The 23,782-nt window shown below is 41.0% G+C and overlaps 1 protein-coding gene across 1 annotated transcript in view; it reads right to left on the bottom strand.

Moving 5' to 3' along the window:
- LOC126354538 (arylsulfatase B-like) overlaps positions 1-23,782 on the bottom strand; it is a 336,832-nt gene that overhangs the window by 290,589 nt on the left and 22,461 nt on the right. The window contains exon 3 of the mRNA XM_050004269.1: positions 15,573-15,732. Coding sequence (XP_049860226.1) covers positions 15,573-15,732 — 160 coding nt within the window. The remainder of the gene's footprint in view (positions 1-15,572; positions 15,733-23,782) is intronic.

Below are 23,782 nucleotides of genomic sequence, written 5' to 3' on the forward strand. Positions count from 1 at the left end.
ATTTTGTTTTTGAAATATTGATCGCAAATGGAACTGTAGTTGGCAGTGGTGGTAGAAGTATAGGCCGGTCAATGTATCTCTAAATCCATGCTAGCTTTGTCCCCCTCAAATTTTTTCCATCACTGCCCATGAATTTTAGAAAATGTGATGTACTAATTAGTATGTAATCCTTTCATACAAGCCTCTTTATTCACCAACATAAATATCACAGAAGTTAAAAAACAGTCATGATAATCACGTTTGAATTTGAAAATCTATCAACGTGTATGCTGTTAACAGTACCTTAAGAAAGTGTTACGAGGTCGCTATGGTACATCCGCCTAATATCGTGTAGGGCTCCCTGAGCACGCATAACTGCCGCCACACGACGTAACATGGACTCGACTAATGTCTGAAGCAGTGCTACAACACCACGTTCAAACTCTCTCAAATCCTGATAACCTGGAATTGTAGTAGCAGTAACCAATCTAATAACTGCGCCAGACACTAGTTGTCTCATGTAGGCGTTGCCGACCACAGTTCCATATTTTGTCTGTTTACCTATCTCTGTATTTGAATAAGGAAAGGCTGAGAAGGACAACGGAATGCAGAAAGACGCAGAGAAAGATGGAAAATTCAACTTTCTGTAAACAGCGCGGTCATTATAAACGGAGCAAAAGCTCAGAGTACGAAAGTATGAGGAACGATATCTGAAGTGCCCTGTTCAAAGAAGCTGTCCTGGGATTTCCCTGAAGCGGTTTAAGGAAATCACAGAAAACCTAAATTTGGGTATCCCGACCCGGATTATAAGCGTCGTTCTCTCGAATGCGAGTCCAGTGTATTCTCCTCAACGCAACGTCGCTCGGTAAGGTCTTGAGATCATCGCAGATTGGTACCAGATCTGGTAGTTGAACCAACACCGAATAGATGGAACACAATGCGCACAAATAGAAAAAGTCCGCTACTGCCCGATCACACTATTAGTGTTAAATTACCGAAACAGTAACTACCGTAAAATATGTAGGAATAATTGTCCAGGGTGGTATAATGTGGAATGACCACATAAAGATAACTATAAGGAAAGTAACTGTCAGGTTAAGACTGACAGGAACACTTTAAAGTAATGTAATTCGTACACGACAGAAGAGGATGACAAAACACTCGTTCGACTGATTTTTGAGTACTGTACTGTAACCTGGGACCCTTACCGAGTAATGGATGAGAGAGAGACAATGCAACGAAGAACAGTGTCTTTCGTCACAAGGAGAAAGTTGTGAAAATGCTCAACAAACTCCAATGGAACGCGCTACGAGAAGGGCATTGAGCATCACGGGGAGACCTACTGTTGAAGTTCCGATGGTGTAATTTTCAAGAAGTGCTCGTGCAGTATATTACATCTTACCACATACGTCTCGCGAAATTTACAGAGATCAGAGAGATTCTAGGTTATGTTCATATTTAGAGAAAATTTGCAAATGGAACAAGGAAAGAAGTAACTGCTGGTTCCACAATTACCCTCCACCAGACACCCTAAAGTATGCAGATATAGTGATGTAAAGGAAATATTGTAGAAATGGTGTGTTCATATTATTGAAACTAGTAATTAAATAATTAATATATTGATCCAAGCATGGTGTTTATTCATTAACACAAGACTTACCATCCATCATATCTCTTGTCAGAGCACTGAACCTCCCTTTCTACAACTGTATCGGTTCACTGCAAACGACAGTACAGAGTGTGATAGAGAGTCCTCCCTGTCTCAGCTTTCCTGTCCCTCACACTTCCTCCCCCCCCCCCCATCCCGTCTTTTTAGTGAACAAAACTAATGGTGGATGACAACCCTTCTGACAAGGAAATGACGTCAGCTTGAACGGCTAAAACCGAATAAAAACAAATTTAAAATACGAACAAATCTCCTTTCTAAATCACAAGGATATGTCTCTTCTAACAGCCATCAACAAAAATTATTCTTAAAACTGTGCATTAGTGTGCAATCGTTTCTTTTGCAGTTAAACAGTGTAAAGTACGCAAAAATTTTGCAAATTCGTAGTACGTTCCTATGGGACCAAACTTCTTTTTTTTCACTATGGGACTTAACTTCAAAGGTCATCAGTCTCCTAGAACTTAGCACCACTTAAACGTAACTAAATTAAGGACATCACACACATCTATGCCCGAGGGTGAATTCGAACCTCCGACGGGGGAGCCGCTCGAACCGTGGCAAAGCATCTCAAATCACGCGGCTACCCCGCGCTGCGAAGTACACAAGAGGAACAATCCATGCAGAACAGTAATGAATACAAACATATTGAATATATGTCCATAGAGATAAAATCCCTTAAAGGAAGTGTCTGACATGTTCTTCTGAAACCTTCTAAAGCAGACGAAATCGCCTGTTTCGAAACTGCACTTTCAAGTCTCGTATCGGCCTAGCTAGTGACACAAACATACATTTTATGTAGAACAGAATTACCAGTGTGTAATTTAAGCGGATGCCTTCTTCTCCAAACGGGTCGCTACCTCAGCTTGTTCCTATCTATCACATAAACGGTCGTCCATCCTCATAGATCTATGTGCAACGAAATCTCTGTAGAGTATTTTGTACCTCTCAAATATCTGCACCTCTGATGTCCACCAATGACCTGATTTTCATGACGTACTCGGTAGAATGTCCCAGCGATGAACGTCAACTTACTGCATACTGAGACTTCAAACACATTAATTTATATGAACTTGCAACTGAGGCGCAAGGAATAGTTTGGAGGACTTCTTCTGTTCCCTTCACGACCATAACCGAAAAACTTCTAGTGTTTACTAATAAATCTACTCAACTATATGACAAATATGCTCCCAAAAAGGCCGCAAAAGTAAGGAGTAAATGCATCTTGGGTTACTGCAAAATTAAAAAAGCTCATGAATCTCAGAGACTCCCCAGTGCGAAAATCATATTGCTTAGAAGCAGAAGCAGAACAGTAAGTCAAGCTGTAAGAAATGCAAAATTTCGGCATGTCAATGCATTAACCGACTACAGGAATAGACGAGCTATCTTACGTAAAATCTGTGTGGTCTTGGTATAGACAAAGTGAAAGCTGGAGCTGATCCTATTGTCCCATCTGAAGAACTTAACTGGTCTTTCACATTACATACAATCACAATATAACCAGAAAAGAAGCAGTCTCATTGATTTCCTCATGGCGTAAACGACTGTAGCCTGAAAAATTCTATGAAAGGCATATTACTTGCAATACCGTCATGCGTATCAGATCAGCTGGACATGATATCACATCACAGTCCAAATGATAAAGCTGCCCGCTATAACAGATATCTTAACCACAAGTACAAATATTTTCCCTGTGGCGTGGAAACATTGAATAGGTAAGCCACTACGTAGATGTGAGACTGTCGCCATGTATGACCTTGTCACCTCATTGTAAAGGAAATAAATGACGTCAAACTTTCCATGATCGCATAACAGGCATCTACCATGTGCTTTTTAGACTTCAGCAAAGCCTTTGATACTGTGGACTTCGACATTTTACTTGCAGGATCTAACAGCTTAAACTTATCGCCATGTGTAGAGCAATGTTTTCGCTCATACCTTACGTATTGCCAGCTGGCGTCAGCAGTCATCAGTAATACCAAGACCGACCTATGCCCACTATCAAAAAGGGCCCATAATATATGGCTAAAGCTCAACTAACCAAAACCTAAGCAGTACTGGTTATACTAGGCTAATTAGCCCAAGACCCACTTCCACCTTTACCTAAAGTGGGAAACATGTAAATTTCTCTCCTTCAGCAAACAGTCTAGGACTAATAATAAATGAAAATCTAAATTGTACTGAGGACGTAACTGCTATATGGAAGAATGCATCTGCAGGTCTCCATGCCCTCCGAAAATGTAAAAAGATGTTATTGCTTGATGTGAAAAAGAAACTTGTACAAACACTTATAAACACAACAACAAAAAGTTTTGCATCACCCCGGTTCCCAGAACTCCTGAAGGTAGACCTTGACTGTGGATGTTGTATCACAGACACAGTCCCTTTGATTGTTCAGAGATGTCACTAAATCATCCCAAAGATGTAAACAACCATGCATGAGTAGCGCCTATTAGAGGGAAGGATTGCGACAGCCGATCAGTTCCAAACATTCCGCCAGAAAGGAGGTAAACAGTTCTTCTTGTCTCTAGTTTCACCATGCCTAGACGATCAATACCGCGGTTCGATCGCTTCCGCATTGTTACTTTTTGCCAAGAATGGCTCTCAACAAAGAAAGTGTCCATACGTCTTGGAACGATCAAAAGCGATGTTGTTCGCACATGGAGGAGACACAGAAAGACAGGACCTGTCGATGACATGCCTCTCTCAGACGGCCCAAGGGCTACTACTACAGTGCACGGCTGCTGCCTACGGAGGAACCCTGACAGCAACCCCACCGTGTTGAACAATGCTTTACGTGCAGCCACAGGACGTCCTGCTACGACTCAAACTGTGCACAATAGGCTGCAACTTTGCTTCTGACGCCCATGGCGAGATTCATCTTTGCGACCGCGACACCATGCAGCGTGGTACAGATGGGCCCACTAACATAGCAATGAACTGTTCAGGAGTGACATTACATTCTGTTCACCGATGAGTGTCTCAAATGCCTTCAACCAGTTAACTGGTCGTACATATAGCACACCAGTGGCAAGACGCAATTAATACCTTCACTGCGTGATAACAACGGTTAAGTCACTGATGACAGCATCACAAAAGCAGAGTTATTAAGCACAGTTTTCCGAAACTTCTTCACCAAAGAAGACGAAGGAAATATTCCTGAATTCCAATCAAGAACAACTGCCAAGATGAGAAACATAGAAGTAGATAAACTCGAAGCACACAGCGTAAATCATTTACTAAAGGCAAGACCTCCGGACTACACTATATACCAGTCAGGTTCCTCTCAGAGTACGCTGATAAAATAGCTCCATATTTAGCAGTTATATGCAATCTAACATGCATGGTGGTGTCTGTTTGTTCTATATCGTGTCTCCCTACCACTTTTGCGCAAGGACGCTCTGAGCGTGTCTTTTAGGGAATTCACTAGTTTGAACCTGGGACCTGTTGCTGGTAAGGGCACGCCAGACCACACATGACATGTAGAATTCAGAAGAGTTCAGTGAGACAAGCGATGAAAAAACCAAATACTTAATTACCTCAGCGTCAGCTCCACTGCACTCCCTATAAAAGAATCTTAATACTAACTAAATTCAGTTGAAGGGGTTCAAGGCTTTCCTATTTTTTGTTAGCTGGTAAAATAACGTCGAAAAAGCAGTTAAGTTTACCATTGGAAATTTTATTCTACTCAAAAAACATTGTTTATAAATTGCGCTATTTATAAAAGGAAATGATTCAATACAGGATGGCAAAAACCAACTGCGTTCAACAAAAATGTGAACGAATATTCCCTGAGTGGGTTTCCAAGTTCCACAATGGATCGAAGGATGACCTACGCCATATCACATCTATAATCTAGGTTTAAATTAAGTTTCACAAGAGAGAACACTATCAAAATGGTCTACAGTGACCCTCAATTATCTTTAATAACTTATCTAACTTGTCGTAAATTGCAGTGGCTGATGTGGCTTCTCAGTAATTTTATAACAGAGAAATCATCGTGTTTCAGATTTTTACTTCAAGTGGCAAATGTGAACACTATTAGCTTTAATTTACTATCGACACTAGTATTACGCAAAAAGAGGGTGTAACAGATGAGACTTCTGCAGTTCTGAGTGAAGCCTTATGCGCTCAAAAATGCGGCATCGCGTGCGTTCATTACCTTGTCGGTGTTCAGGTAGCGTCAGGGCGGCGGCGGGCAGCACAGCTCCGCTCACCTATCCATCTCGGAAGCAACCCTTCTCCTCACTTCTCCTTACTACCATTTACCGAAGTTGGTTTAAAAAAAACTATATGGCTGTGTTTTCATCTGACCAATCAGGGTCTCAATGTTAACCTTAAGCTCCGCCTACAGAAATTCTGTCTATCCAGTGAGAAACGTTACACTTTTCGTGGTGGGGCAATGTTTTTAAAGTTTGCAACGTAACAGAGACGCGAAAAAGTCCCATACTAAAACTTGCAGCTGGTGTGGTCCTTTTAGCGTTATCGTAAGCTATACTGTTCTTCAGGAGGGCTCTAGCTTTTAACATGGGCTGGGGGGTGGTCCTTGACGTAACAGAGACGGGAAAAAGTCTCACGCTAAAACTTGCGGGTGGTGTTGTCTTAACGGTTAGCTGGCGACGTGGGTGTTCGTCCATCCCTTATCTTAGGGCCTTCCAGCTGAACACGGTTCTGCTCTCGGCTTCTGTTCTCGTTTCTACCCTCGGAAATGCGTCTGTTTCACGATGGGAAGATATGACATGCATTTAGGCATTCTTTTGTTAGTCTGTGGTATTCCATTTGCTCACTCTTTACTCGTATTACTTTGGTTAATGCAATGTCACGATTTATTAGGAGCTATGTGACATACTACTGGATTTGCTTATCATGTCAGGGTTTTCGTGGAGGGTGTTGGATTTGCCTGACACCTTATAACAACTACTCACTCACCGAAAGATCCGTAGCTAAGGACTGGAAAATTGCTCAAGTCACACCAGTACCCAAAAGGAGAAGTAGGAGTAATCCTCTGAATTACATGCCTATATCACTAACGTTGATTTGCAGTAGGGTTTTACAACTTATAGCACATTCGAGCATTGTGAAGCACCTCGAAGAAAACGACTTATTGACACATAGCACGCTTTCAGAAAATATCGCTCTCGTGAAACACAACTAGCTCTTTATACTCTTGAAATAATAAGTGCTAGCGACAGGGGTTTTCAAATTTATTCCATATTTTTAGATTTCTAGAAGGCTTTCGATACCGTTCCCCACAAGTGTCTTCTAACTAATCTGTGTGCCTACAGAGTAGCGCCTCAGTCGTGCGACTGGATTCGTGATTTCCTGTCAGATAGGTCACAGTTCGTAGCAATAGACGCAAACGGGAAGTCATCGAGTAAAACAAAAGTAATATCAGGCGTTCCCCAAGGAAGTGACATAGGCCCTACATTGTTCCTTACCTATATTAACGACTGAGTAGCCGTCTTATATTGTTTGTAGATGGTGCTGTCATTTACCGTCTTGTAAAGTCATCAGATGATCAAAACGACTTGCTAAATGATTTATATAATATATCTGTATGGTGCGAAAAGTGGCAATTGACAATGAATAAGGAAAAGTGTGAAGTTATTCACATGAGTAGTAAAAGAAAACAGCTAAATTTCAATTACGCGATAATTCACATGCACATCTGAAGGCTGTAAATTCAACTAAGTACTTAGGATTTACAATTACAAATAATCTAAATTGGAACGATCATATTGATAATGTTGTGGGTAGGGCAAACCGTAAACTGCGATTCATTGGCAGAACACTTAGAAGGTGCAACAGGTCTACTAAAAGAGACTGCTTACACCACGCTTGTCCGCCCTATTCTGGACTATTGCCGTATCAGGTGGGACTGACGGAAGACATCGTAAAAGTACAAAGAAAGGCAGCTCGCTTTGTATTATTGCGAAATAGGGGAGATAGTGTAACATATATGATAGGTTAGTTGGGGAGGCAATCATTAAAACAAAGGCGTTTTTCGTTGGACGGATTCTTCTCATGAAATTTCAATCACCGGTTTTCTCCTCCGATTGTGAAAACATTCTGTTGGCACCCACCTACATACGGAGAAATGATCATCACGATAAAATAAATCAGGGCTCGAACAGAAAAATTTAAGTGCTCGTTTTTCTGGCGTGCCGTTCGAGAGTGGAACGGTAGAGAGATAGCTTGAAGGTGGTTCATTGAATCCTCTGCCAGGCGCTTCATTGTGAATAGCAGAGTAATCAAGTAGACCCATATGTAGATGTAGACAATCGTCGGAACGTATTTTCTAGACAACCCGGTCAGGTCGAACGCCTTAGATACACTGTTCAGCGTGTGCAGCAAGGTGGAGGTTCCCTGTTGTTTTGGGGTGGCATTACGTGGTGTCGACGTGCACACCTTGTGAATGACTTCCTTCAGGATGACGACATCGTTGGACTAGGGTGGCCAGCATGTTCTCCATGCATGAACCCTATCGAACATGCCTGGGATGGATTTAAAAGAGTTGTTTATGGACGTGGCCCACCAGCCACACTGAGAGATCTACGCCGAACTGCCGTAGAGGGGTGGAATAATATGGACCAACGGTGCCTTAATGAACTTGTGGGTATTATGTCACGACGAATACATGCATGCATAAGTGCAAGAGATCGTGCTACCGCGTATTAGAGGTACAGCTGTGTACAACAGTCTGTACCACCATCTCTGAAGGTCTCGCTGTATAGTGGTACAACATGCATTGTGTGGTTTTCATGAGCAAAAGAAGGGGCGGAAATGATATTTTTGTTGATCTCTAATTCAATTTTCTGTACAGGTTCCGGAACCGAGGTTATGCAGAACTTTTTTTGATGACAGCGATGTTACCCTAGATTATCTTTGTCAGGAGAGCCCACGGCACCTGGAACTGGTTATGAACTCCTGTCTTTGTTATAACTGTTATGTTCAACTCATTGATCATATTGCACCATGATACACACAGCTATCCTGCCTGGGTGTAGACAAGAGCAGAAATTTCCATGGCCTCTGTCTTCTCTACTCTCTTATCAGAGAAATGTTCCTTACATCTTTCGTCGACTTTAACGCTCCTATATGAACACCCACTTCCATCATAACAAAATCATTCTCCATAGCTCAGCCACTTTCTCGAAGTACTTCTTTGTAGCAGGAACCCGACTCTGAAATAACCTCCCGTATTATATTTGAGAACTAAGTAACATCTCCATCTTCAGAAGACGGTTAATGATAAAGAACAACAATAATTACAATTGTTCCTGTACGCACTCGTTACTCTTGTACATCATTCTTTCCAACCAGATCTTCCTCTGTCCTCAGTTGATACCAATTTCTTAAATTTCCTTCTCTCTCCGCCGGCCGCGGTGGTCTCGCGGTTCTAGGAGCCCAGTCCGGAACCGTGCGACTGTTACGGTCGCAGGTTCGAATCCTGCCTCGGGCATGGATGTGTTTGACGTCCTTAATTTAGTTAGGTTTAAGTAATTCTAAGTTATAGAGGACTAATGACCACAGAGATTGAGTCCCATAGTGCTCAGAGCCATTTTTGAACCTTCCCTCTCCCTTGTTATTATTATTATTTCTTTCCTTTCTCAGACGCTATGTCTGGTTAAAAATGGAAAGTGACGAGGACCTTGATCAAGCGTGACTTCCTTTTAACTGTACGGTATATGTTACATTGCATTTGGGAACTTTCGGATAATTGAACATGTATCAATAATTACCGATTTCTGTAGTTATATATATTTCTGTAGTTGTATATATACATTTGGATGTAGCTGTATTGCGTTTATGTACTGGTGGATATTGTGTGGTATGACTCCTGCAGTATAATGTCAACTATATCATGATGCCACATGTCCTTGACTTCCTCAGCCAGTTGCATGTATTTTTCATATTTTTCTCCTGTTTTCTTCTGTATATTTATTGTATTGGGTATGGATATTTCGATTAGTTGTGTTAATTTCTTCTTTTTATTGGTGAGTGTGATGTCAGGTTCGTTATGTCGTGTTGTTTTATCTGTTATAATGGTTCTGTTCCAGTATAATTTGTATTCATCATTCTCCAGTACATTTTGTGGTATGTATGAGGGAACGTGTTGTTTTATTAGTTTATGTTGTATGGCAAGTTGTTGACGTATTATTTTTGCTACATTGTCATGTCTTATGGTGTATTCTGTATTTGCTAGTATTGTACATCCGCTTGGGATGTGATCTACTGTTTCTATTTGTTGTTTGCAAAGTCTGCATTTATCTGTTGTCGTATTGGGATCTTTAATAATTTCCTTGCTGTAATATCTGATGCTTATTGTTTGATCCTGTATTTCAGTCATGAATCCTTCCATCTCACTGTATATATTGCCTTTTCTTAGCCATGTTTTGGATGCGTCTTGATGGATGTGTGGCTGTGTTAGATGATTTGGGTGCTTGGCATGTAGTGTTTTCTTTTTCCAATTTACTTTCTTTGTATCTGTTTATGTTATGTGATCTAAAGGGTTGTAGAAGTGGTTATGAAATTGCAATGGTGTAGCCGATGTATTTATATGAGTGATTGCTTTGTGTATTTGCTAGTTTCTGCTCGTTCTATAAAGAATTTTCTTAAATTGTCTACCTGTCCTTAATGTAGGTTTTTTATGTCGATAAATCCCCTTCCTCCTTCCTTTCTGTTTAACGTGAATTTTTCTGTTGCTGAATGTATGTGATGTATTCTATATTTGTGGCATTGTCATCGTGTAAGCGTATTGAGTGCTTCTAGTTCTGTGTTACTACATCTCTCCACTTCAAACGAACAGGTAAATATTGGTATAGCATAAGTATTTACAGCTTTTGTCTTGTTTCTTGCTGTCAATTCTGTTTTCAGTATTTTGTTAGTCTTTGTCTCTCTTTTCCTTTTAGTTCTTCTTTAATATTTGTATTATCTATTCCTATTTTTTCCATGTATCCTAGATATTTATAGGCATCTGTTTTTTTCATCACTTCTATGCAGTCACTGTGCTTATCCAATAAGTAATCTTGTTTAGTGTGTTTTTCGTTGACTATGCTATTTTTCTTACATTTGTCTGTTCCAAAAGCCATATTTATATCATTGCTGAATACTTGTGTTATCTTTAGTAATTGGTTGAGTTGTTGATTTGTTGCTGCCAGTAGTTTTAGATCATCCATGTATAGCAAATGTGTGATTTTGTGTGGGTATGTTCCAGTAATATTGTATCCATAATTTGTATTATTTAGCATGTTGGATAGTGGGTTCAGAGCAAGGCAGAACCTGAAAGGACTTAATGAGTCTCCTTGGTATATGCCACGCTTAATTTGTAATGCCTGTGATGTGGTATTATTTGAATTTGTTTGGATATTAAGTGTGGTTTACCAATTTTCAGTACTGTGTTTAGAAACTGTATCAATTTAGGATCTACTTTGTATATTTCCAATATCTGTAGTAACCATGAGTGGGGTACACTATCAAAAGCTTTTTGGTAATCAATGTATGCGTAGTGTAGCGACCTTTGTTTAATTTTAGCTTGATATGTCACCTGTGAATCTATTATCGGTTGTTCCTTACATACTCGTGCTCCTTTGCATCTGCCTTTTTGTTATTCATTTATAATTTTGTTCTGTGTAGCATGTGTCATTCATTTCTTAGTAATGACTGAAGTTAATATTTTGTATATCGTTGGTAGGCATGTTATGGGACGATATTTCGCTGAGCTTGCTGTGTGTGCTTGATCTATAGGTTTCAGATAAGTTATTCCTTGTGTAAGTATTTGAGGGACTGTGTATGGGTCTGCAATGTAACTGTTAAATAATTTAGTGAGATGTGAATGTGTTGAGGTGAACTACTTCAGCCACAAATTTGCTGTTTTATATTCTGCAGGAGCTCTCCAGTTGTGTGTAGAATTAATTGCTTGGGCGACTTCATGTTGCTAAATTATCGCTTCAGGCTTTTGTGGTATCATCTTGTATGTGTCTGTTTCTGCTTGTATCCACAGTGCATGTCTGTTATGTTGTACCGGGTTTGAACATATGTTGCTCCAGAAGTGTTCCATGACTGTTATGTTTGGTGGATTGTCTATTTTAATGTGTCTGTTATCTATTGTCTGGTAAAATTTCTTTTGGTTTGTGTTGAATGTTTGGTTTTGTTTCCTTCTATTTTCACATTTTTGTATCTTCTAAGTCGTTCGGCCAATGCTTGTAATTTCTGCTTCTTTTCATCTAATTGCTCTATCGCTTCTTGTTGTGAGATTTTACCTAACCTTTTTCGTTTTTTGTCTGATATTTCATTTCTTATAAATTGTGTTATCTGTCTGATGATTTTTCTCAGTTTTTCTAGTCTGATCTGTAGCCTGTGTTGCCATGCTGGTTTTGTCGGTTTCTTCTGTGTGTTGATTGGTTCTGATCTCTGCCTAGAGTATATATTTAGAATAGTGAGTGCTCCTATATAAACCAGTAGTTGTATTTTCATTTATTTTGTTGTGTATGATTGTGTTGATAGTTGTTATTGATGTTTCAACTTGTGGGTTATTTGGTGGTCTATGCAAGAATGGTCAAATGTCTGTATTTGTGTCTTTGTATTCTATAAATGTCAGCTGAAATTTTTCTTCTATATCTAACATGTGTGTCACTTCGTGTTCTCTTTGTGCTTGTTCTGGTGGCTGTCTTAAGATTTCGTTTTCCTCTGATTGTTTAATTGATTGCATGTTGTTCTTTGATTGTTTGCTCTTGGATGTTCATTACTGTATTTTGTTCTTCTTCTGTTTGCACACTATTTTCTTCTAGTATTTGTTGTACTTGGTGTTTGATGCTTTCTAATCCTGACTGGGGTATCCTGTTATTTTTTATTATTACACGGCTGTGATCAGCTAGTCGTTGTTCCGTTAAAATTTTTAATTCTGGGCATCTGGCAATAAATGTTGTTTGTCTTGTGATCTGTATCCACTTGTGTTGGTTCCTAAGTTTGTTGCTTCGTAATAGCAGAACATGAGGTGTCGGTTAACTTCATCAGACCATCTCATCCTCCGTCTTTTTTTTTCTTCTAGAGTGGTTGCAGGAAGCATATCCGGCAAAACACCTCCATTTGGATATAAATCATTTTCCGTGTGGCTAGCAGTGACGTTACCATTGTGGACGGGCATAGGGTTCAAGCGTCGTCCCCGACCATGACAGCGCTTGTCCGAGGCTTCATTATTTCTGTCCTGAACCAACTAATCACACTAAAAGGGAGGTTATCCCTATTAGTGGTTTATTCTTTTAGTCGCCTTTCACGACTGGCAGAACATACCGGAGGCCTATTCTTTTCCCGGGCCTCCACGGGTTTTATTATTACTATTGTTACTACTGCTATTAGTGGCAACAACCTAAGTAGTACAAGTGCTACCAGTATGAACTTTATTAGTTCATAGTTAGTACTGTTTACTCACTTTGCTACGCTAGACACACAAATCATTTTAATACTCTTTGTCATACCATTGTTTATTCTTGGGAAACTATGATGTGAAAGAGGATGGTATCTGTGAAACCCGGCCCTGATATAAGATGCTCCTTTCTTTCGCCCGGGACTGATCATTTTTCGTTTCTTACCTCGAACATGCAAACGCTCGCTGCCAGAGATGTCACACTCATTAAAATATACGACGCTGTCATACCGTGGTCGGATGAACTCCTTTGAAAAACCAAACATTCGTCCGTATCTGCGTATAACATATCCAAGGAGGGGTTTTAGCTTCTGTTAAACTGCGATACATGTCTTTGAAGATTTCCTTCACAGATGGTGACGGGACGTTGTCTTGCCACTTTTGGTAGACAGGGTTTACATAGAATCTTCATAGAAGCAATAATGCCCGTTGAATACTTTCATTCTTAAATTAATTTCCTTCTGTTATTCTCAGTTCTTTCATGTTGATACTTTCTCGTATATTCTTATTTCCGTTATCCGTGCTATTGTTGATTTCCTTTTCCAAAAGTACAGAAATTCTGTTTTTATCAGTATGTTTTCAAAACTTTCGTAGAGTTGATCTGAGAAGATTAACTTTTGGGTGAGTAATACTTCCGATATTGTCTGTATATTGTGGAGGGTCTCCTCAATACTTCTCTTTTTCCAAGTCTCTCTGGTCTATGGCGTATTTATTATTTATGTAATAATTCGTTTTCTAGGCATCTCTCTCTCGCTTATAATTCTTAGCCAAGAAACCACACGCGTAGACACATTTCGATTTCACCGCAGTGATTCAGAATTTTAGTTTTGTATTTCAAGAAATGCATTAACTGGTTGGTGTCTTTTCTTAAAACCTATGCCGTTTCACACATTCCTATATCTGTTGCAAATTTTTGTAGACCAGTCTGCCGTACGAATGGTAAAGATTTTACGTTGAGTTCTGAATTATTTCCACGATACTTCGTTAAGCACTAAGAGGTTTTCTTTCTATCACCGAACTGTGGCTATGGTCAGTTTGACCTGCGGTAAGACACGTTAGTGGATTGTGACTAATTACGATTAGGACTTGAAGGAAGAATTTTATTGTTATGTTTGCTTGCAGCTAATAAGTTACTTTGATAATATAGTATTGCTAACAACATTACACGGAAAAGAGAATGCCAGTCAAGGCATAATGACATAGTGACAGGGTACGCTAAGCAATGTCTCCAAACGGCGCAGAGAAATGACTTTATCTTGCGATCGCAGTACTCAGTCGATGAGCAAGTATCATAGGGGAAATACAAAAGAAGCTGCAGTTATGTAGGCAACCAGTTTGAACCTCGCATGTGCGTTTGACCAGTTGCACAGGATGGACGGAGTAAAATTGGAGTGGAAAATACGTCATGTGCCTTACCGTAGGTACCCCAACTTCAGTCCTTCACAACCAGGCTGTAGCGCCTAGAGAAGGCTGTGACCCGACATGGAGTGTGTAAGTTGACTTGCTTATCTTAAGGAACATGAGACATTCATTGGACCAGTTTTATTTTTCTCACCCTGTACCACTTTGTCGCAATTAGTACTTCACATGCTGAACGAAACACAGGTTAAATTCGCTCAGTTTAAGTGCATGGTAAATGGAATTTTTCAGGGTTTATTTCTTATGTTGTGAGAAGCAGACGTTACTTGCGAATTACAAACTTGATATGCGATAGAGAGACGCGAACTTAAATTCCGAAACAACGCAAAATCTGAGGACCGTTCAGTAAACCGTGTTGTCTTACGTGTTAGAAAAATAATGAGGGAGCGGGCAGCATAAGAAGGTTTCATTGCGACTGTAACGAAAAGGAAATGAATATCGGCGAGAAATGTAAGGAGGCGAATGGGTTGATGATGCATCTGTTAAGTGCATTACTGCAGTTCAAGAGATAAGACAAGGCAAAAACACCGAAGCAACTGAAGACGGTTGTATGACAGTACTAAACATGGGTGAGGAGACTCTAGCTTATTGTGAGACTCATATTACTGATAATGACAAATTCTGTAAGCTGAACAGTCAAAGCTAGGCAATCTTTTGATTCATGTCGAAGTTGGTACCTTCACGAAAAGAGTAAAACTGATTGTTTTCTTGTCTATACCGTATCGTCATTGTGCATGTTACGAAGCAACACTGCAGAAGGAGAAATCTGCATTAAGATGGTCTTCCTGATGTAAATTGGCTCAAGTTCTCTCTCGCCCACACCTGTAAACTTCATCACCATACATCATAATTCTACGACTGCGAATAGTTAATAAAAGTCTAATCGGAGATGTAAGCCGATGGTCTTACTTTCCATTTGATGGGGAAGCAACATTTCACTGCAATGACTGCCTCATTTACAACAAACAGCTATGTAGTCTCAGGTGTTCATCATGGCGTTACCTAGTTCTTGATACCGTACTATTACAATCCAGTTCCTTTTTGTACATTTATCATGACTGTACAGTACCACTGTAACAGACTCACCGGTGTGCACGGGGTACTTTCCGGTGAGCAGAGCGGCCCTGGACGGAGTGCACAGTGGTTGCACGTAGTGGCTGTTGAGGATTACCCCGTGGTACGCGAGAGCGTCGATGTTGGGTGTCGGAATCTCGTCAGACCCATGGAAGCCGACATCATTCCAGCCCTGAAACAGAGGAGTACATGTGCGTCCTAAGCGTGGCATTGAGTCACCTAGAATATTGCCGCCAGGTCAGTCTAGGGGTCCAGCGATTAATACTGAGCGGTAACCTGCAGAAAGTGGTTTCTACCTGGTGACCACATTTGCAAACATAGAATATGTCGTGGTCCACTATGTTTATCCATTTTTTATTGACTGATTAATATTTTTGCTTCTTTCTAAAAACGTTATTTGACAATAATTTGCAATCCCCATTTTGGGAAAAGAGGATTATCCATTGTAGAGTAGTAGAAACCTATACTGTATCCAGGGATTTAATATCAGAAACAGAAATGTCTTTATGTCTTACTTAAATACTAAACCATATTGTTTTCACTTGAACAAAACTTTTTGCATCTAACATGTTTTTTTTTTTTATTTTACTTCTACAGAGCACAACAGACATAAAACTCAGTTAAAGAAAGCAGAGCATAGATTGAAGGACGGACTGTGTCATCAATAACATATGGATGAGTGAGAAAAACCTGATACTGTTATCTCGCTAACTGTAATAAGATTGTACAAATTGTGACTTGTATGACCGCATGTTTCTGTTCTCTTCTAAGATATCCGCGCCCAGTTTCACATTCGTTTATGGTATTTTATCGATTTTATAGGCAATTTATATGTACAAGAGTTGTGTGATAGGTTAATACACTACTGGCAATTAAAGTTGCTACACCACGAAGATGACGTGCTACAGACGCTACAGACGTGCTGACATGAGGAAAGTTTCCAACCGATTTCGCATACACAAACAGCAGTTGACTGGCGTTGCCTCGTGAAACGTTGTTGTGATGCCTCGTCTAAGAGGGAGAAATGCGTAACATCACGTTTCCGAATTTCATAAAGGTCCGATTGTAGCCTATCGCGATTGCAGTTTATCGTATCGCAACATTGCTGCTCGCGTTGGTCGAGATTCAATGACTGTTAGCAGAACATGGACTCGGTGGGTTCACGAGGGTAATACGGAACGCGGTGCTGGATCCCAACGGCCTCGTATCACTAGCAGTCGAGATGACGTGCATATTACCCGCATGGCAGTAACGAATCGTGCAGCCACGTCTCGATCCCTGAGTCAACAGATGGGGACTTGCGAGACAGCAACCATTGCAGCAGCGTAGACTATCACCTCGGAGACCATGGATGCGGTTGCCCTTGACCCTGCATCACAAAAAATGGTTGAAATGGCTCTGAGCACTATGGGACTTAACATCTGAGGTCATCAGTCCCCTAGAACGTAGAACTACTTAAACCTAACTAACCTAAGGACGTCACACACATCCACGCCCGAGGCAGGATTCGAACCTTCGACCGTAGCTGTTGCGCGGTTCCAGACTGAAGCGCCTATAACCTCTGGACCACACCGGCCAGCCGCTGCATCACAGAAAGGAGCGCCTGCGATGGTGTACTCAACGACGAACCTGGGTGAACGATTGGCAAAACGTCATTGTTACGGATGACTCCAAGTTCTGTTTACAGCATCATGAAGGTCGCATTCATGTTTGGCGAAATCGCGGTGAACGAATATTGGAAGTTTGTATGCGACATCGCCATATTGGCGTATCACCCGGCGTGATGGTATGGGGTGCCTTTGGTTACACGTCTCCGTCACCTCTTGTTCGCTTTGACGGCACTTTGAACAGTGAACGTTACATTTCAGATGTGCTACGACCCGTGGCTCTATCCTTCATTCGATCCCTGCGAAACCCTCCATTTCAGCATGATAATGCACGACCGCATGTTGCAGGTCCTGTACTGGCCTTCCTGGATACAGAAAATGTTCGACTGCTGTCCTGGCCAGCACATTCTCCAGATCTCTCACCAACTGAAAACGTTAAGACTTGTTCTAAGCTGCTTAGTCTGTATCCACACATCGAGGTGAAGACACATTCACTGTTCTAGAGGGAGGTTTTCTTCCCTTAACTTATCTGTTGTTATTACAGTGTTTCGTCTTCATGTATAACCACGGTTGCAGTTGTGTTTTTTCCTAACAGCTGCTCGTGTACAAGAGGATTACATGTCTCTCCTTCTAAGACACACTGGTGCGACTCACAAGAAAAACACGTCCATCTGCTCAGGAATGTTCGCTCAATATTGCTTATCATGTTGTTTGGTCCTACTAGAGTAATATAATCGACGAAGTTATCTGCTCACCATAGTGTGCGTAATTTTCTACCTGAATGTATGCTTAAGGACTGTTGGATGGTGCTCAGTGCTTATTTTGTATTATATTCAAGGCTAAATCTAATGTTCTTGGTTTAATATTCATTGTACTAAGCATAAGTTCATACCACGGTAGTGAGTTTACAGTTAATTAGTTGTAGATTTCATTATTTTTTGTACCATGTCCATTATCTGCACTGTCACAGTAATTGTTTTAAAAATGTAAGAGTTCAGTCTTTACACGATGTGAGTTGAGGCCTGTCGGTACAATATTCACTGTAGCAAGCTTAATAATTAAAAATGTAAAATACATGCCTATAATACTTTATGCAGCAAATAAGTGGTCCTTTTTATTCAGTCACTTTTCTCAAATAAATGAGTTGACATTACAGCGGATGAGCTGTCAAGAATGGCAATAGTTTGGCCAAACATGCGATTTGTTACTCCACGAGGAGCAAGTGACCTGTGTACAATTCCTCCACCTAGATTAAGACTGTGTTCCGGACCGAGACACGAACTCATAACCTTTGCTTTTCGCAGGCAAGTGTTCTACCGATTGAGAAACCCAAGCACGATTAACGATTCGTCCTCATAGCCCGACTTTTGCCAGTATCTCCCTCCTGCATTCCAAACCGCACAGACGCTCTTCTGAAAAACCTGTGAATTAGCAGTTCTGGAAGAAAGGATGTTGTGGAAACATGATTTAGCCACAGCCTGGGCGATGTTCCCTGAATGAAATGTTCACTCTTATGAACTGCACAGACGTTCTCCTGTGAAAGGAGAACAGGTACTGACGGATCTAAAGTAGGGAGGACCAGTCGTGAAGAGCGCTTGGATAGCGCAGTTGGTAGAGCACTTGCCCACAATTTGCAAATTTCCTGAATTCGAGTCTCGGTCAGGTGCACAGTTTTAGTCAGGAAGTTTCATGCCAGCGCACACACCCCTGCAGAGTGGACATTTCATTCTAAATTTTTTGGAGTCTATTTCTCCATTGTCTGTACAGCAGGAATCTCATCCTTCCACAGTATACAATAACACACAAAAAGCTGTTATTCTGATGACAGTTTACTTGAAGAAGTAGCGCAGACGCAAGCGATGGCAGTTTATAACTGGATGCACTGACGGGGGCTAGCGAGTGTGGACACTGCTTTCCACCAGTTGAGGGCAGAGTGGGTGGATCAGTTGATTAGTACAAAGACCTGATGCACATCATTATTTCAATGCTTATCCTACATGAGACTGACTTTCCTTAGCTGAGGACCATTTTCAGACAGAGTCAGAACACCCACAACGTTTGAAATCGTTCTGCTGTTGACCAGTTCGTCATCCATAGTGGATAGTCAGGTAATTCGCCATTGTTCCTGGGGGCCAGTGTTTCTGAGAAAATTTGCAGGAAGCGTCCTGTTGTTGAGTATCTTGTCCACCTGTGACTAATTTCTGCACATTAGAAACAGTATATCACTGACAGTAAATAAATCTCTTCATGTACCATTAGACACAGGTTAGAACAGTCCTGGAAAACAATTATCCCTTTTGATTGGGTGGAGGTGGAAGGAGAGGTAAGGGGAAGGGGAGGCAGGAGGGAAGGTAAGACTGGTTCTAAGCTGCTTAGTCTGTATTCACAAATGTAGGTGAACATACATACAGCTGCTACCAATCTCTGCTGGCGAGATCTTTCGGGGTTGGTTTCTGTGGTAGTTGTGTTATACGGTGATTGTCCTCAGTGCGCTGTGTGTGTTTTGCTTTATGATACATCTTTTATGAGTGGTGGTGTTTCAACACAATTTTGATGTGTAATTCGAATAGTGAAGCATGTTGCATCAGTTGTTATAGTGTGTGTTGACTTCCTACACCTCAGTGATAGTTTGCTGCCATATCCCTTCTTACAATGTATCTCTGTACAAATTCCTCAGTTGCTACTCCCTTGTGAATCTTTAGGAAGCAACTCCACCCACATTTCAGTAATAGCTTGCTGTGCTGTCTCTTCATCGCGTGTATCAGTGTACAATTTCTCAAGCAACTACAAACTTGCAAATCTGTAGGGGCAGTTCTTCTGGCAGCAGCTACAGGACAGTTTTCGGCAAATTTCGAGTGATATTGTGGCCTAGCGGAGGTGTGGGAGTGACAGAGTATGGAGGCAGATGGAGGAGAATCCAGCAGCAAAACTAAATAAGTAAAGACGGTACCTACCACCGTTCCTCACCATCAGCTCAGTATAGAATGAGTCTTTCCCCCAACATTGCTCAAGTGGGTGAGGGGAGGGGAGGTGGAGCAGTTGGGGAGGGCGTGGAGGTCTAGAAGTTAAGAATGTAACGTCGCCACATCTACCTTCCACACAGAGGAGGTGGGGACAGCCCAGGGAGAGTTGTCATCTTCAATAAATTTGGTAAAAATGCAAACTGTTCTCAAACGGACATTATCCTTCTACTATCTTACTCAGTCATCATGACTAATCAGATACACTGTTGGCAATTTAAGTGATTTTCCGAAGCTGGTGCTAACAGACAAGCAACACTGCGTGAAATAACCGCAGTAGTCAGTGTGGGACATTAGACGAACGTATCTATTAGGACAGTACAATGAATTTTGGCCTTAATTGGTTGTGACAGCAGACGACCGACGCGAGTGCCTTGGCTAACGGCGCAACATTGCCTGCAGCGGCTCTTCTGGGCTTGTGACCATATTGGTTGGACATTATACGATTGCAAAACCGTAGCTTAGTCAGATGAGTTTCAATTTCAGTTGATAAGAGCTGATCGTAGGATTCGGGTGTGACGCAGACCCCACAAAACCTTGGACCCGAGTTGTCAATGAGGCACAGTGCAAATTCTTGTTGGCTCCATAATGGTGTGAGCTGTGTTTGGATGGAATGGAGTGGACCCTCTCGTCCGGCTGAACCAATCATTAACCGGATATGGTTATGTTCAGCAACGCGGAGACCATTTGCAGCCGTTCATGCACTTGATATTACCGTATAAAGATGGAATGCTTATGGATGACAGTGCGCCATGTCATGGGAGCACAATTGTTGGCAATCGCTTTGAGGAATACAAGTATTCTGGACAGGTTTAAGGGAATGATTTGTCAACACAGATTGCCCGACGTGAATCCCATTCAACGTTTATGGGACATCATCGAGAGGTTGGTTCGTGCACAGTATAATCCACTGGTAACATTTTCGTAATTATGAACGGATATGGAGGCAACATGGATCCGTATTTCTGCTGGAGTCTTCCAAGACTTGAGTCCATGCCACGTCGATTTTCTGCAATGTGCTGGCCAAAAGGACGCCCGACGCGATACAAGGATGAATCCCATGACTTTTGTCACTTCAGTGTATCAAGCACGTAAGTTGACAACTTGTTTAATTTCAGTCTTTACTTTCTGATAAAGTTGTTTTTGTGTTTCTGAATTCATATACTCTCTCTGTGTTTGTTGGCGTTGTAATGATTGGCTCTTGAATGGACTATAGTATCGGATAAACTATTTCTTTAGTTCTCTGGTCTCAGTGACGATCAGCTAATGCCGATTTATCCGTACTGAGCTTCTTTTTGCATCATTCTTTAGGCTAATCTGAAGTGGGTCGCTACAAGTTTCTCCCAGTGGCAAACTCCTTTTCTCAGAGTAGCACTTGCATCCAGCGTCCTCAGTAAGTAGCTTTGTAGTACATTTTTCCCTCGTAGAGGTTATTTCTTGATGTCGTAATGGATGAGATATCATCCTATATCTCCTTCATGCCAATGTTTCACATAATTTCCTTTCCTCCCTGATTCTGCGAAAGACTTCAGCATTTCTCCTCTTATCAGGCCATCTAATTTTCTGCGTACTTCTGTAGCACCACATGTGAAAAGGTGCGTGGCTTGCACACCCCATGATTCACTTCTATACAATGCTGTGCTCCGGTCCTACATTCTCAGAAATTTCTTCCGCAAATTTAAGTCTGATGTTTGATACTGGTAGTGTTCTTACTGCCGGAAATGAAATGCCCGCTTTACGTGATGTAGCATTCTTTGCGTGTCTCCTTTCATGTAATGTTTTGTTTTTTCTTCACTTGTTGTAGTTCTTGGTCCCCTATTTAGATGCTAAGTTTATCGCTGATCCAATTTCTGACACTCCTCATCATTTCTAGTTCGTTCATGCTCTTCTATTCCTATCCCCAATTTCCTTTCCTATCCTCCTTAAATTATCAGCAACTCGGGGGCATTAACAAATTGTTCTCGCTCTTTTTTGCCCTTCCGATCTTCCGGGTTGTGTTTACTCTTGGATTCCCCGAACGTTCCTAAGTGACTTACGTTGCTGTATTCCTGTCATTTCCTGTCTATTTTTCTACCTTATTTCTTCGTCGATAAGTTGTATAATTTTTTGTGTTAACCAATATTCATTTGCAGTTGTCTTCTTTCTATGTATTTTTGTTCGAATTGTGCGGTTGCCCAATGCTCATGAGAGAATTACATTAGAAAAAGAGAAGCTAAAAGTGATTGTTTTGTTTTGCTATTTGCACAGAAAATTAACTGATGGTGGCCCAAATAGATGAAATATAGAATACAAAGTGGTATTAGTATGGAGAGCTTTTTCTCAAAATGACAAGTATGTTAATGCAAAATACAAATTTACGTGATACATTTCTGAAGATATTGGTCTGTAGTGTAGCTTTATATATACAAGCATAGATTACTTCAAGTGCTCCAAATCGTTCTGTAGTACTTCGCTATCTCAGACCATTCCACATAGTTATCATCTCCTTGTACACGCTGTATTACGCCTCCAACGTCCTCAAAAACGTTTTCTATCTGTTCCTCCATTGCCTGTGACGTTTGCAAGTATACCTGAACTGTCGTCGTGGCCAGTGATTTGCTGTCTGCTCTGCTGATAGTATCCCTTTCACCGAATTGTTCGTAGTAACTCTCTCTCTCTGCTTTCCCTTCCCATCCATTAAGAGTTCTTCAGCCGTTATAACATTTCCTTCTGCTGGTGGTACTGCAATATATTCGTATGTCTAGAAAGTGTTACCTTCTTTCCTTTTCTCTTTACTAACCCGATGTACACCTAGACTGAGCCCTCACCTTGAGCCACAGTGCGTTTCTGAAAATCAGATGACTGTCGCTCCCATAGACTTACTTGTTCTGCTGTCGAATCTGGGATAGCTTTATAGTGAGCTTCCTTGTTGCACAATACATTGAAATGAATTATGTGATGGTGTTTTAAACGTACAATTACTTTGACACAGTTTTATAGGATTAATTTATTTTCCTTTTTCTTGTTATTAATGCACTGTTAATTCTTTCTGTGCATTACACTTGCCACCAGAGTAAGGAAGCTATCACAATCAACAATGACACCAGCGTGGCATCCCTTTTCTCATACTTTCCTTCACGACGTCGTTATAACCAAGGTGTATCGGGGTGGTCTGCCATCACGCAGTTACATCGATCAGTAAAATAAACTCAATCATGTGTTGTTGTTGCTGCCACGTGGAACGTAGGCAGTTGCACTGATTATTGCTGCAATTCTGTACTCTCTCTCTTACACAGACAATAGGGGTTACTGACGCAAATACTTAGATCAGAAGATGATGCAGAGAGATCGAAACGTGTCATGTAATTCACGATTTAAAATCTACTGCTGTATCTTAAGAATAAATGAGAATTGTTTTAGATACGTTAATTTAAGTTGACAGGACGGAAGAAACCATTTTTTCGCGAAGCACTCTTGTGAAAGTTTAGAGAACCGGCGTTTGTGACTGACTGCAGAATAATTACACTGCCTGAAACACACATCTTGCGTTAGGAGAGGCAGTATAAGAGAAATGAGGGATGATAGAGAAGTGTACAGAAAGTCATTTTCCCTCGCT

The sequence above is a fragment of the Schistocerca gregaria genome, chromosome 3 (assembly GCF_023897955.1).
Source record: "Schistocerca gregaria isolate iqSchGreg1 chromosome 3, iqSchGreg1.2, whole genome shotgun sequence".
Classification (NCBI taxonomy): Eukaryota; Metazoa; Arthropoda; class Insecta; order Orthoptera; family Acrididae; genus Schistocerca; species Schistocerca gregaria.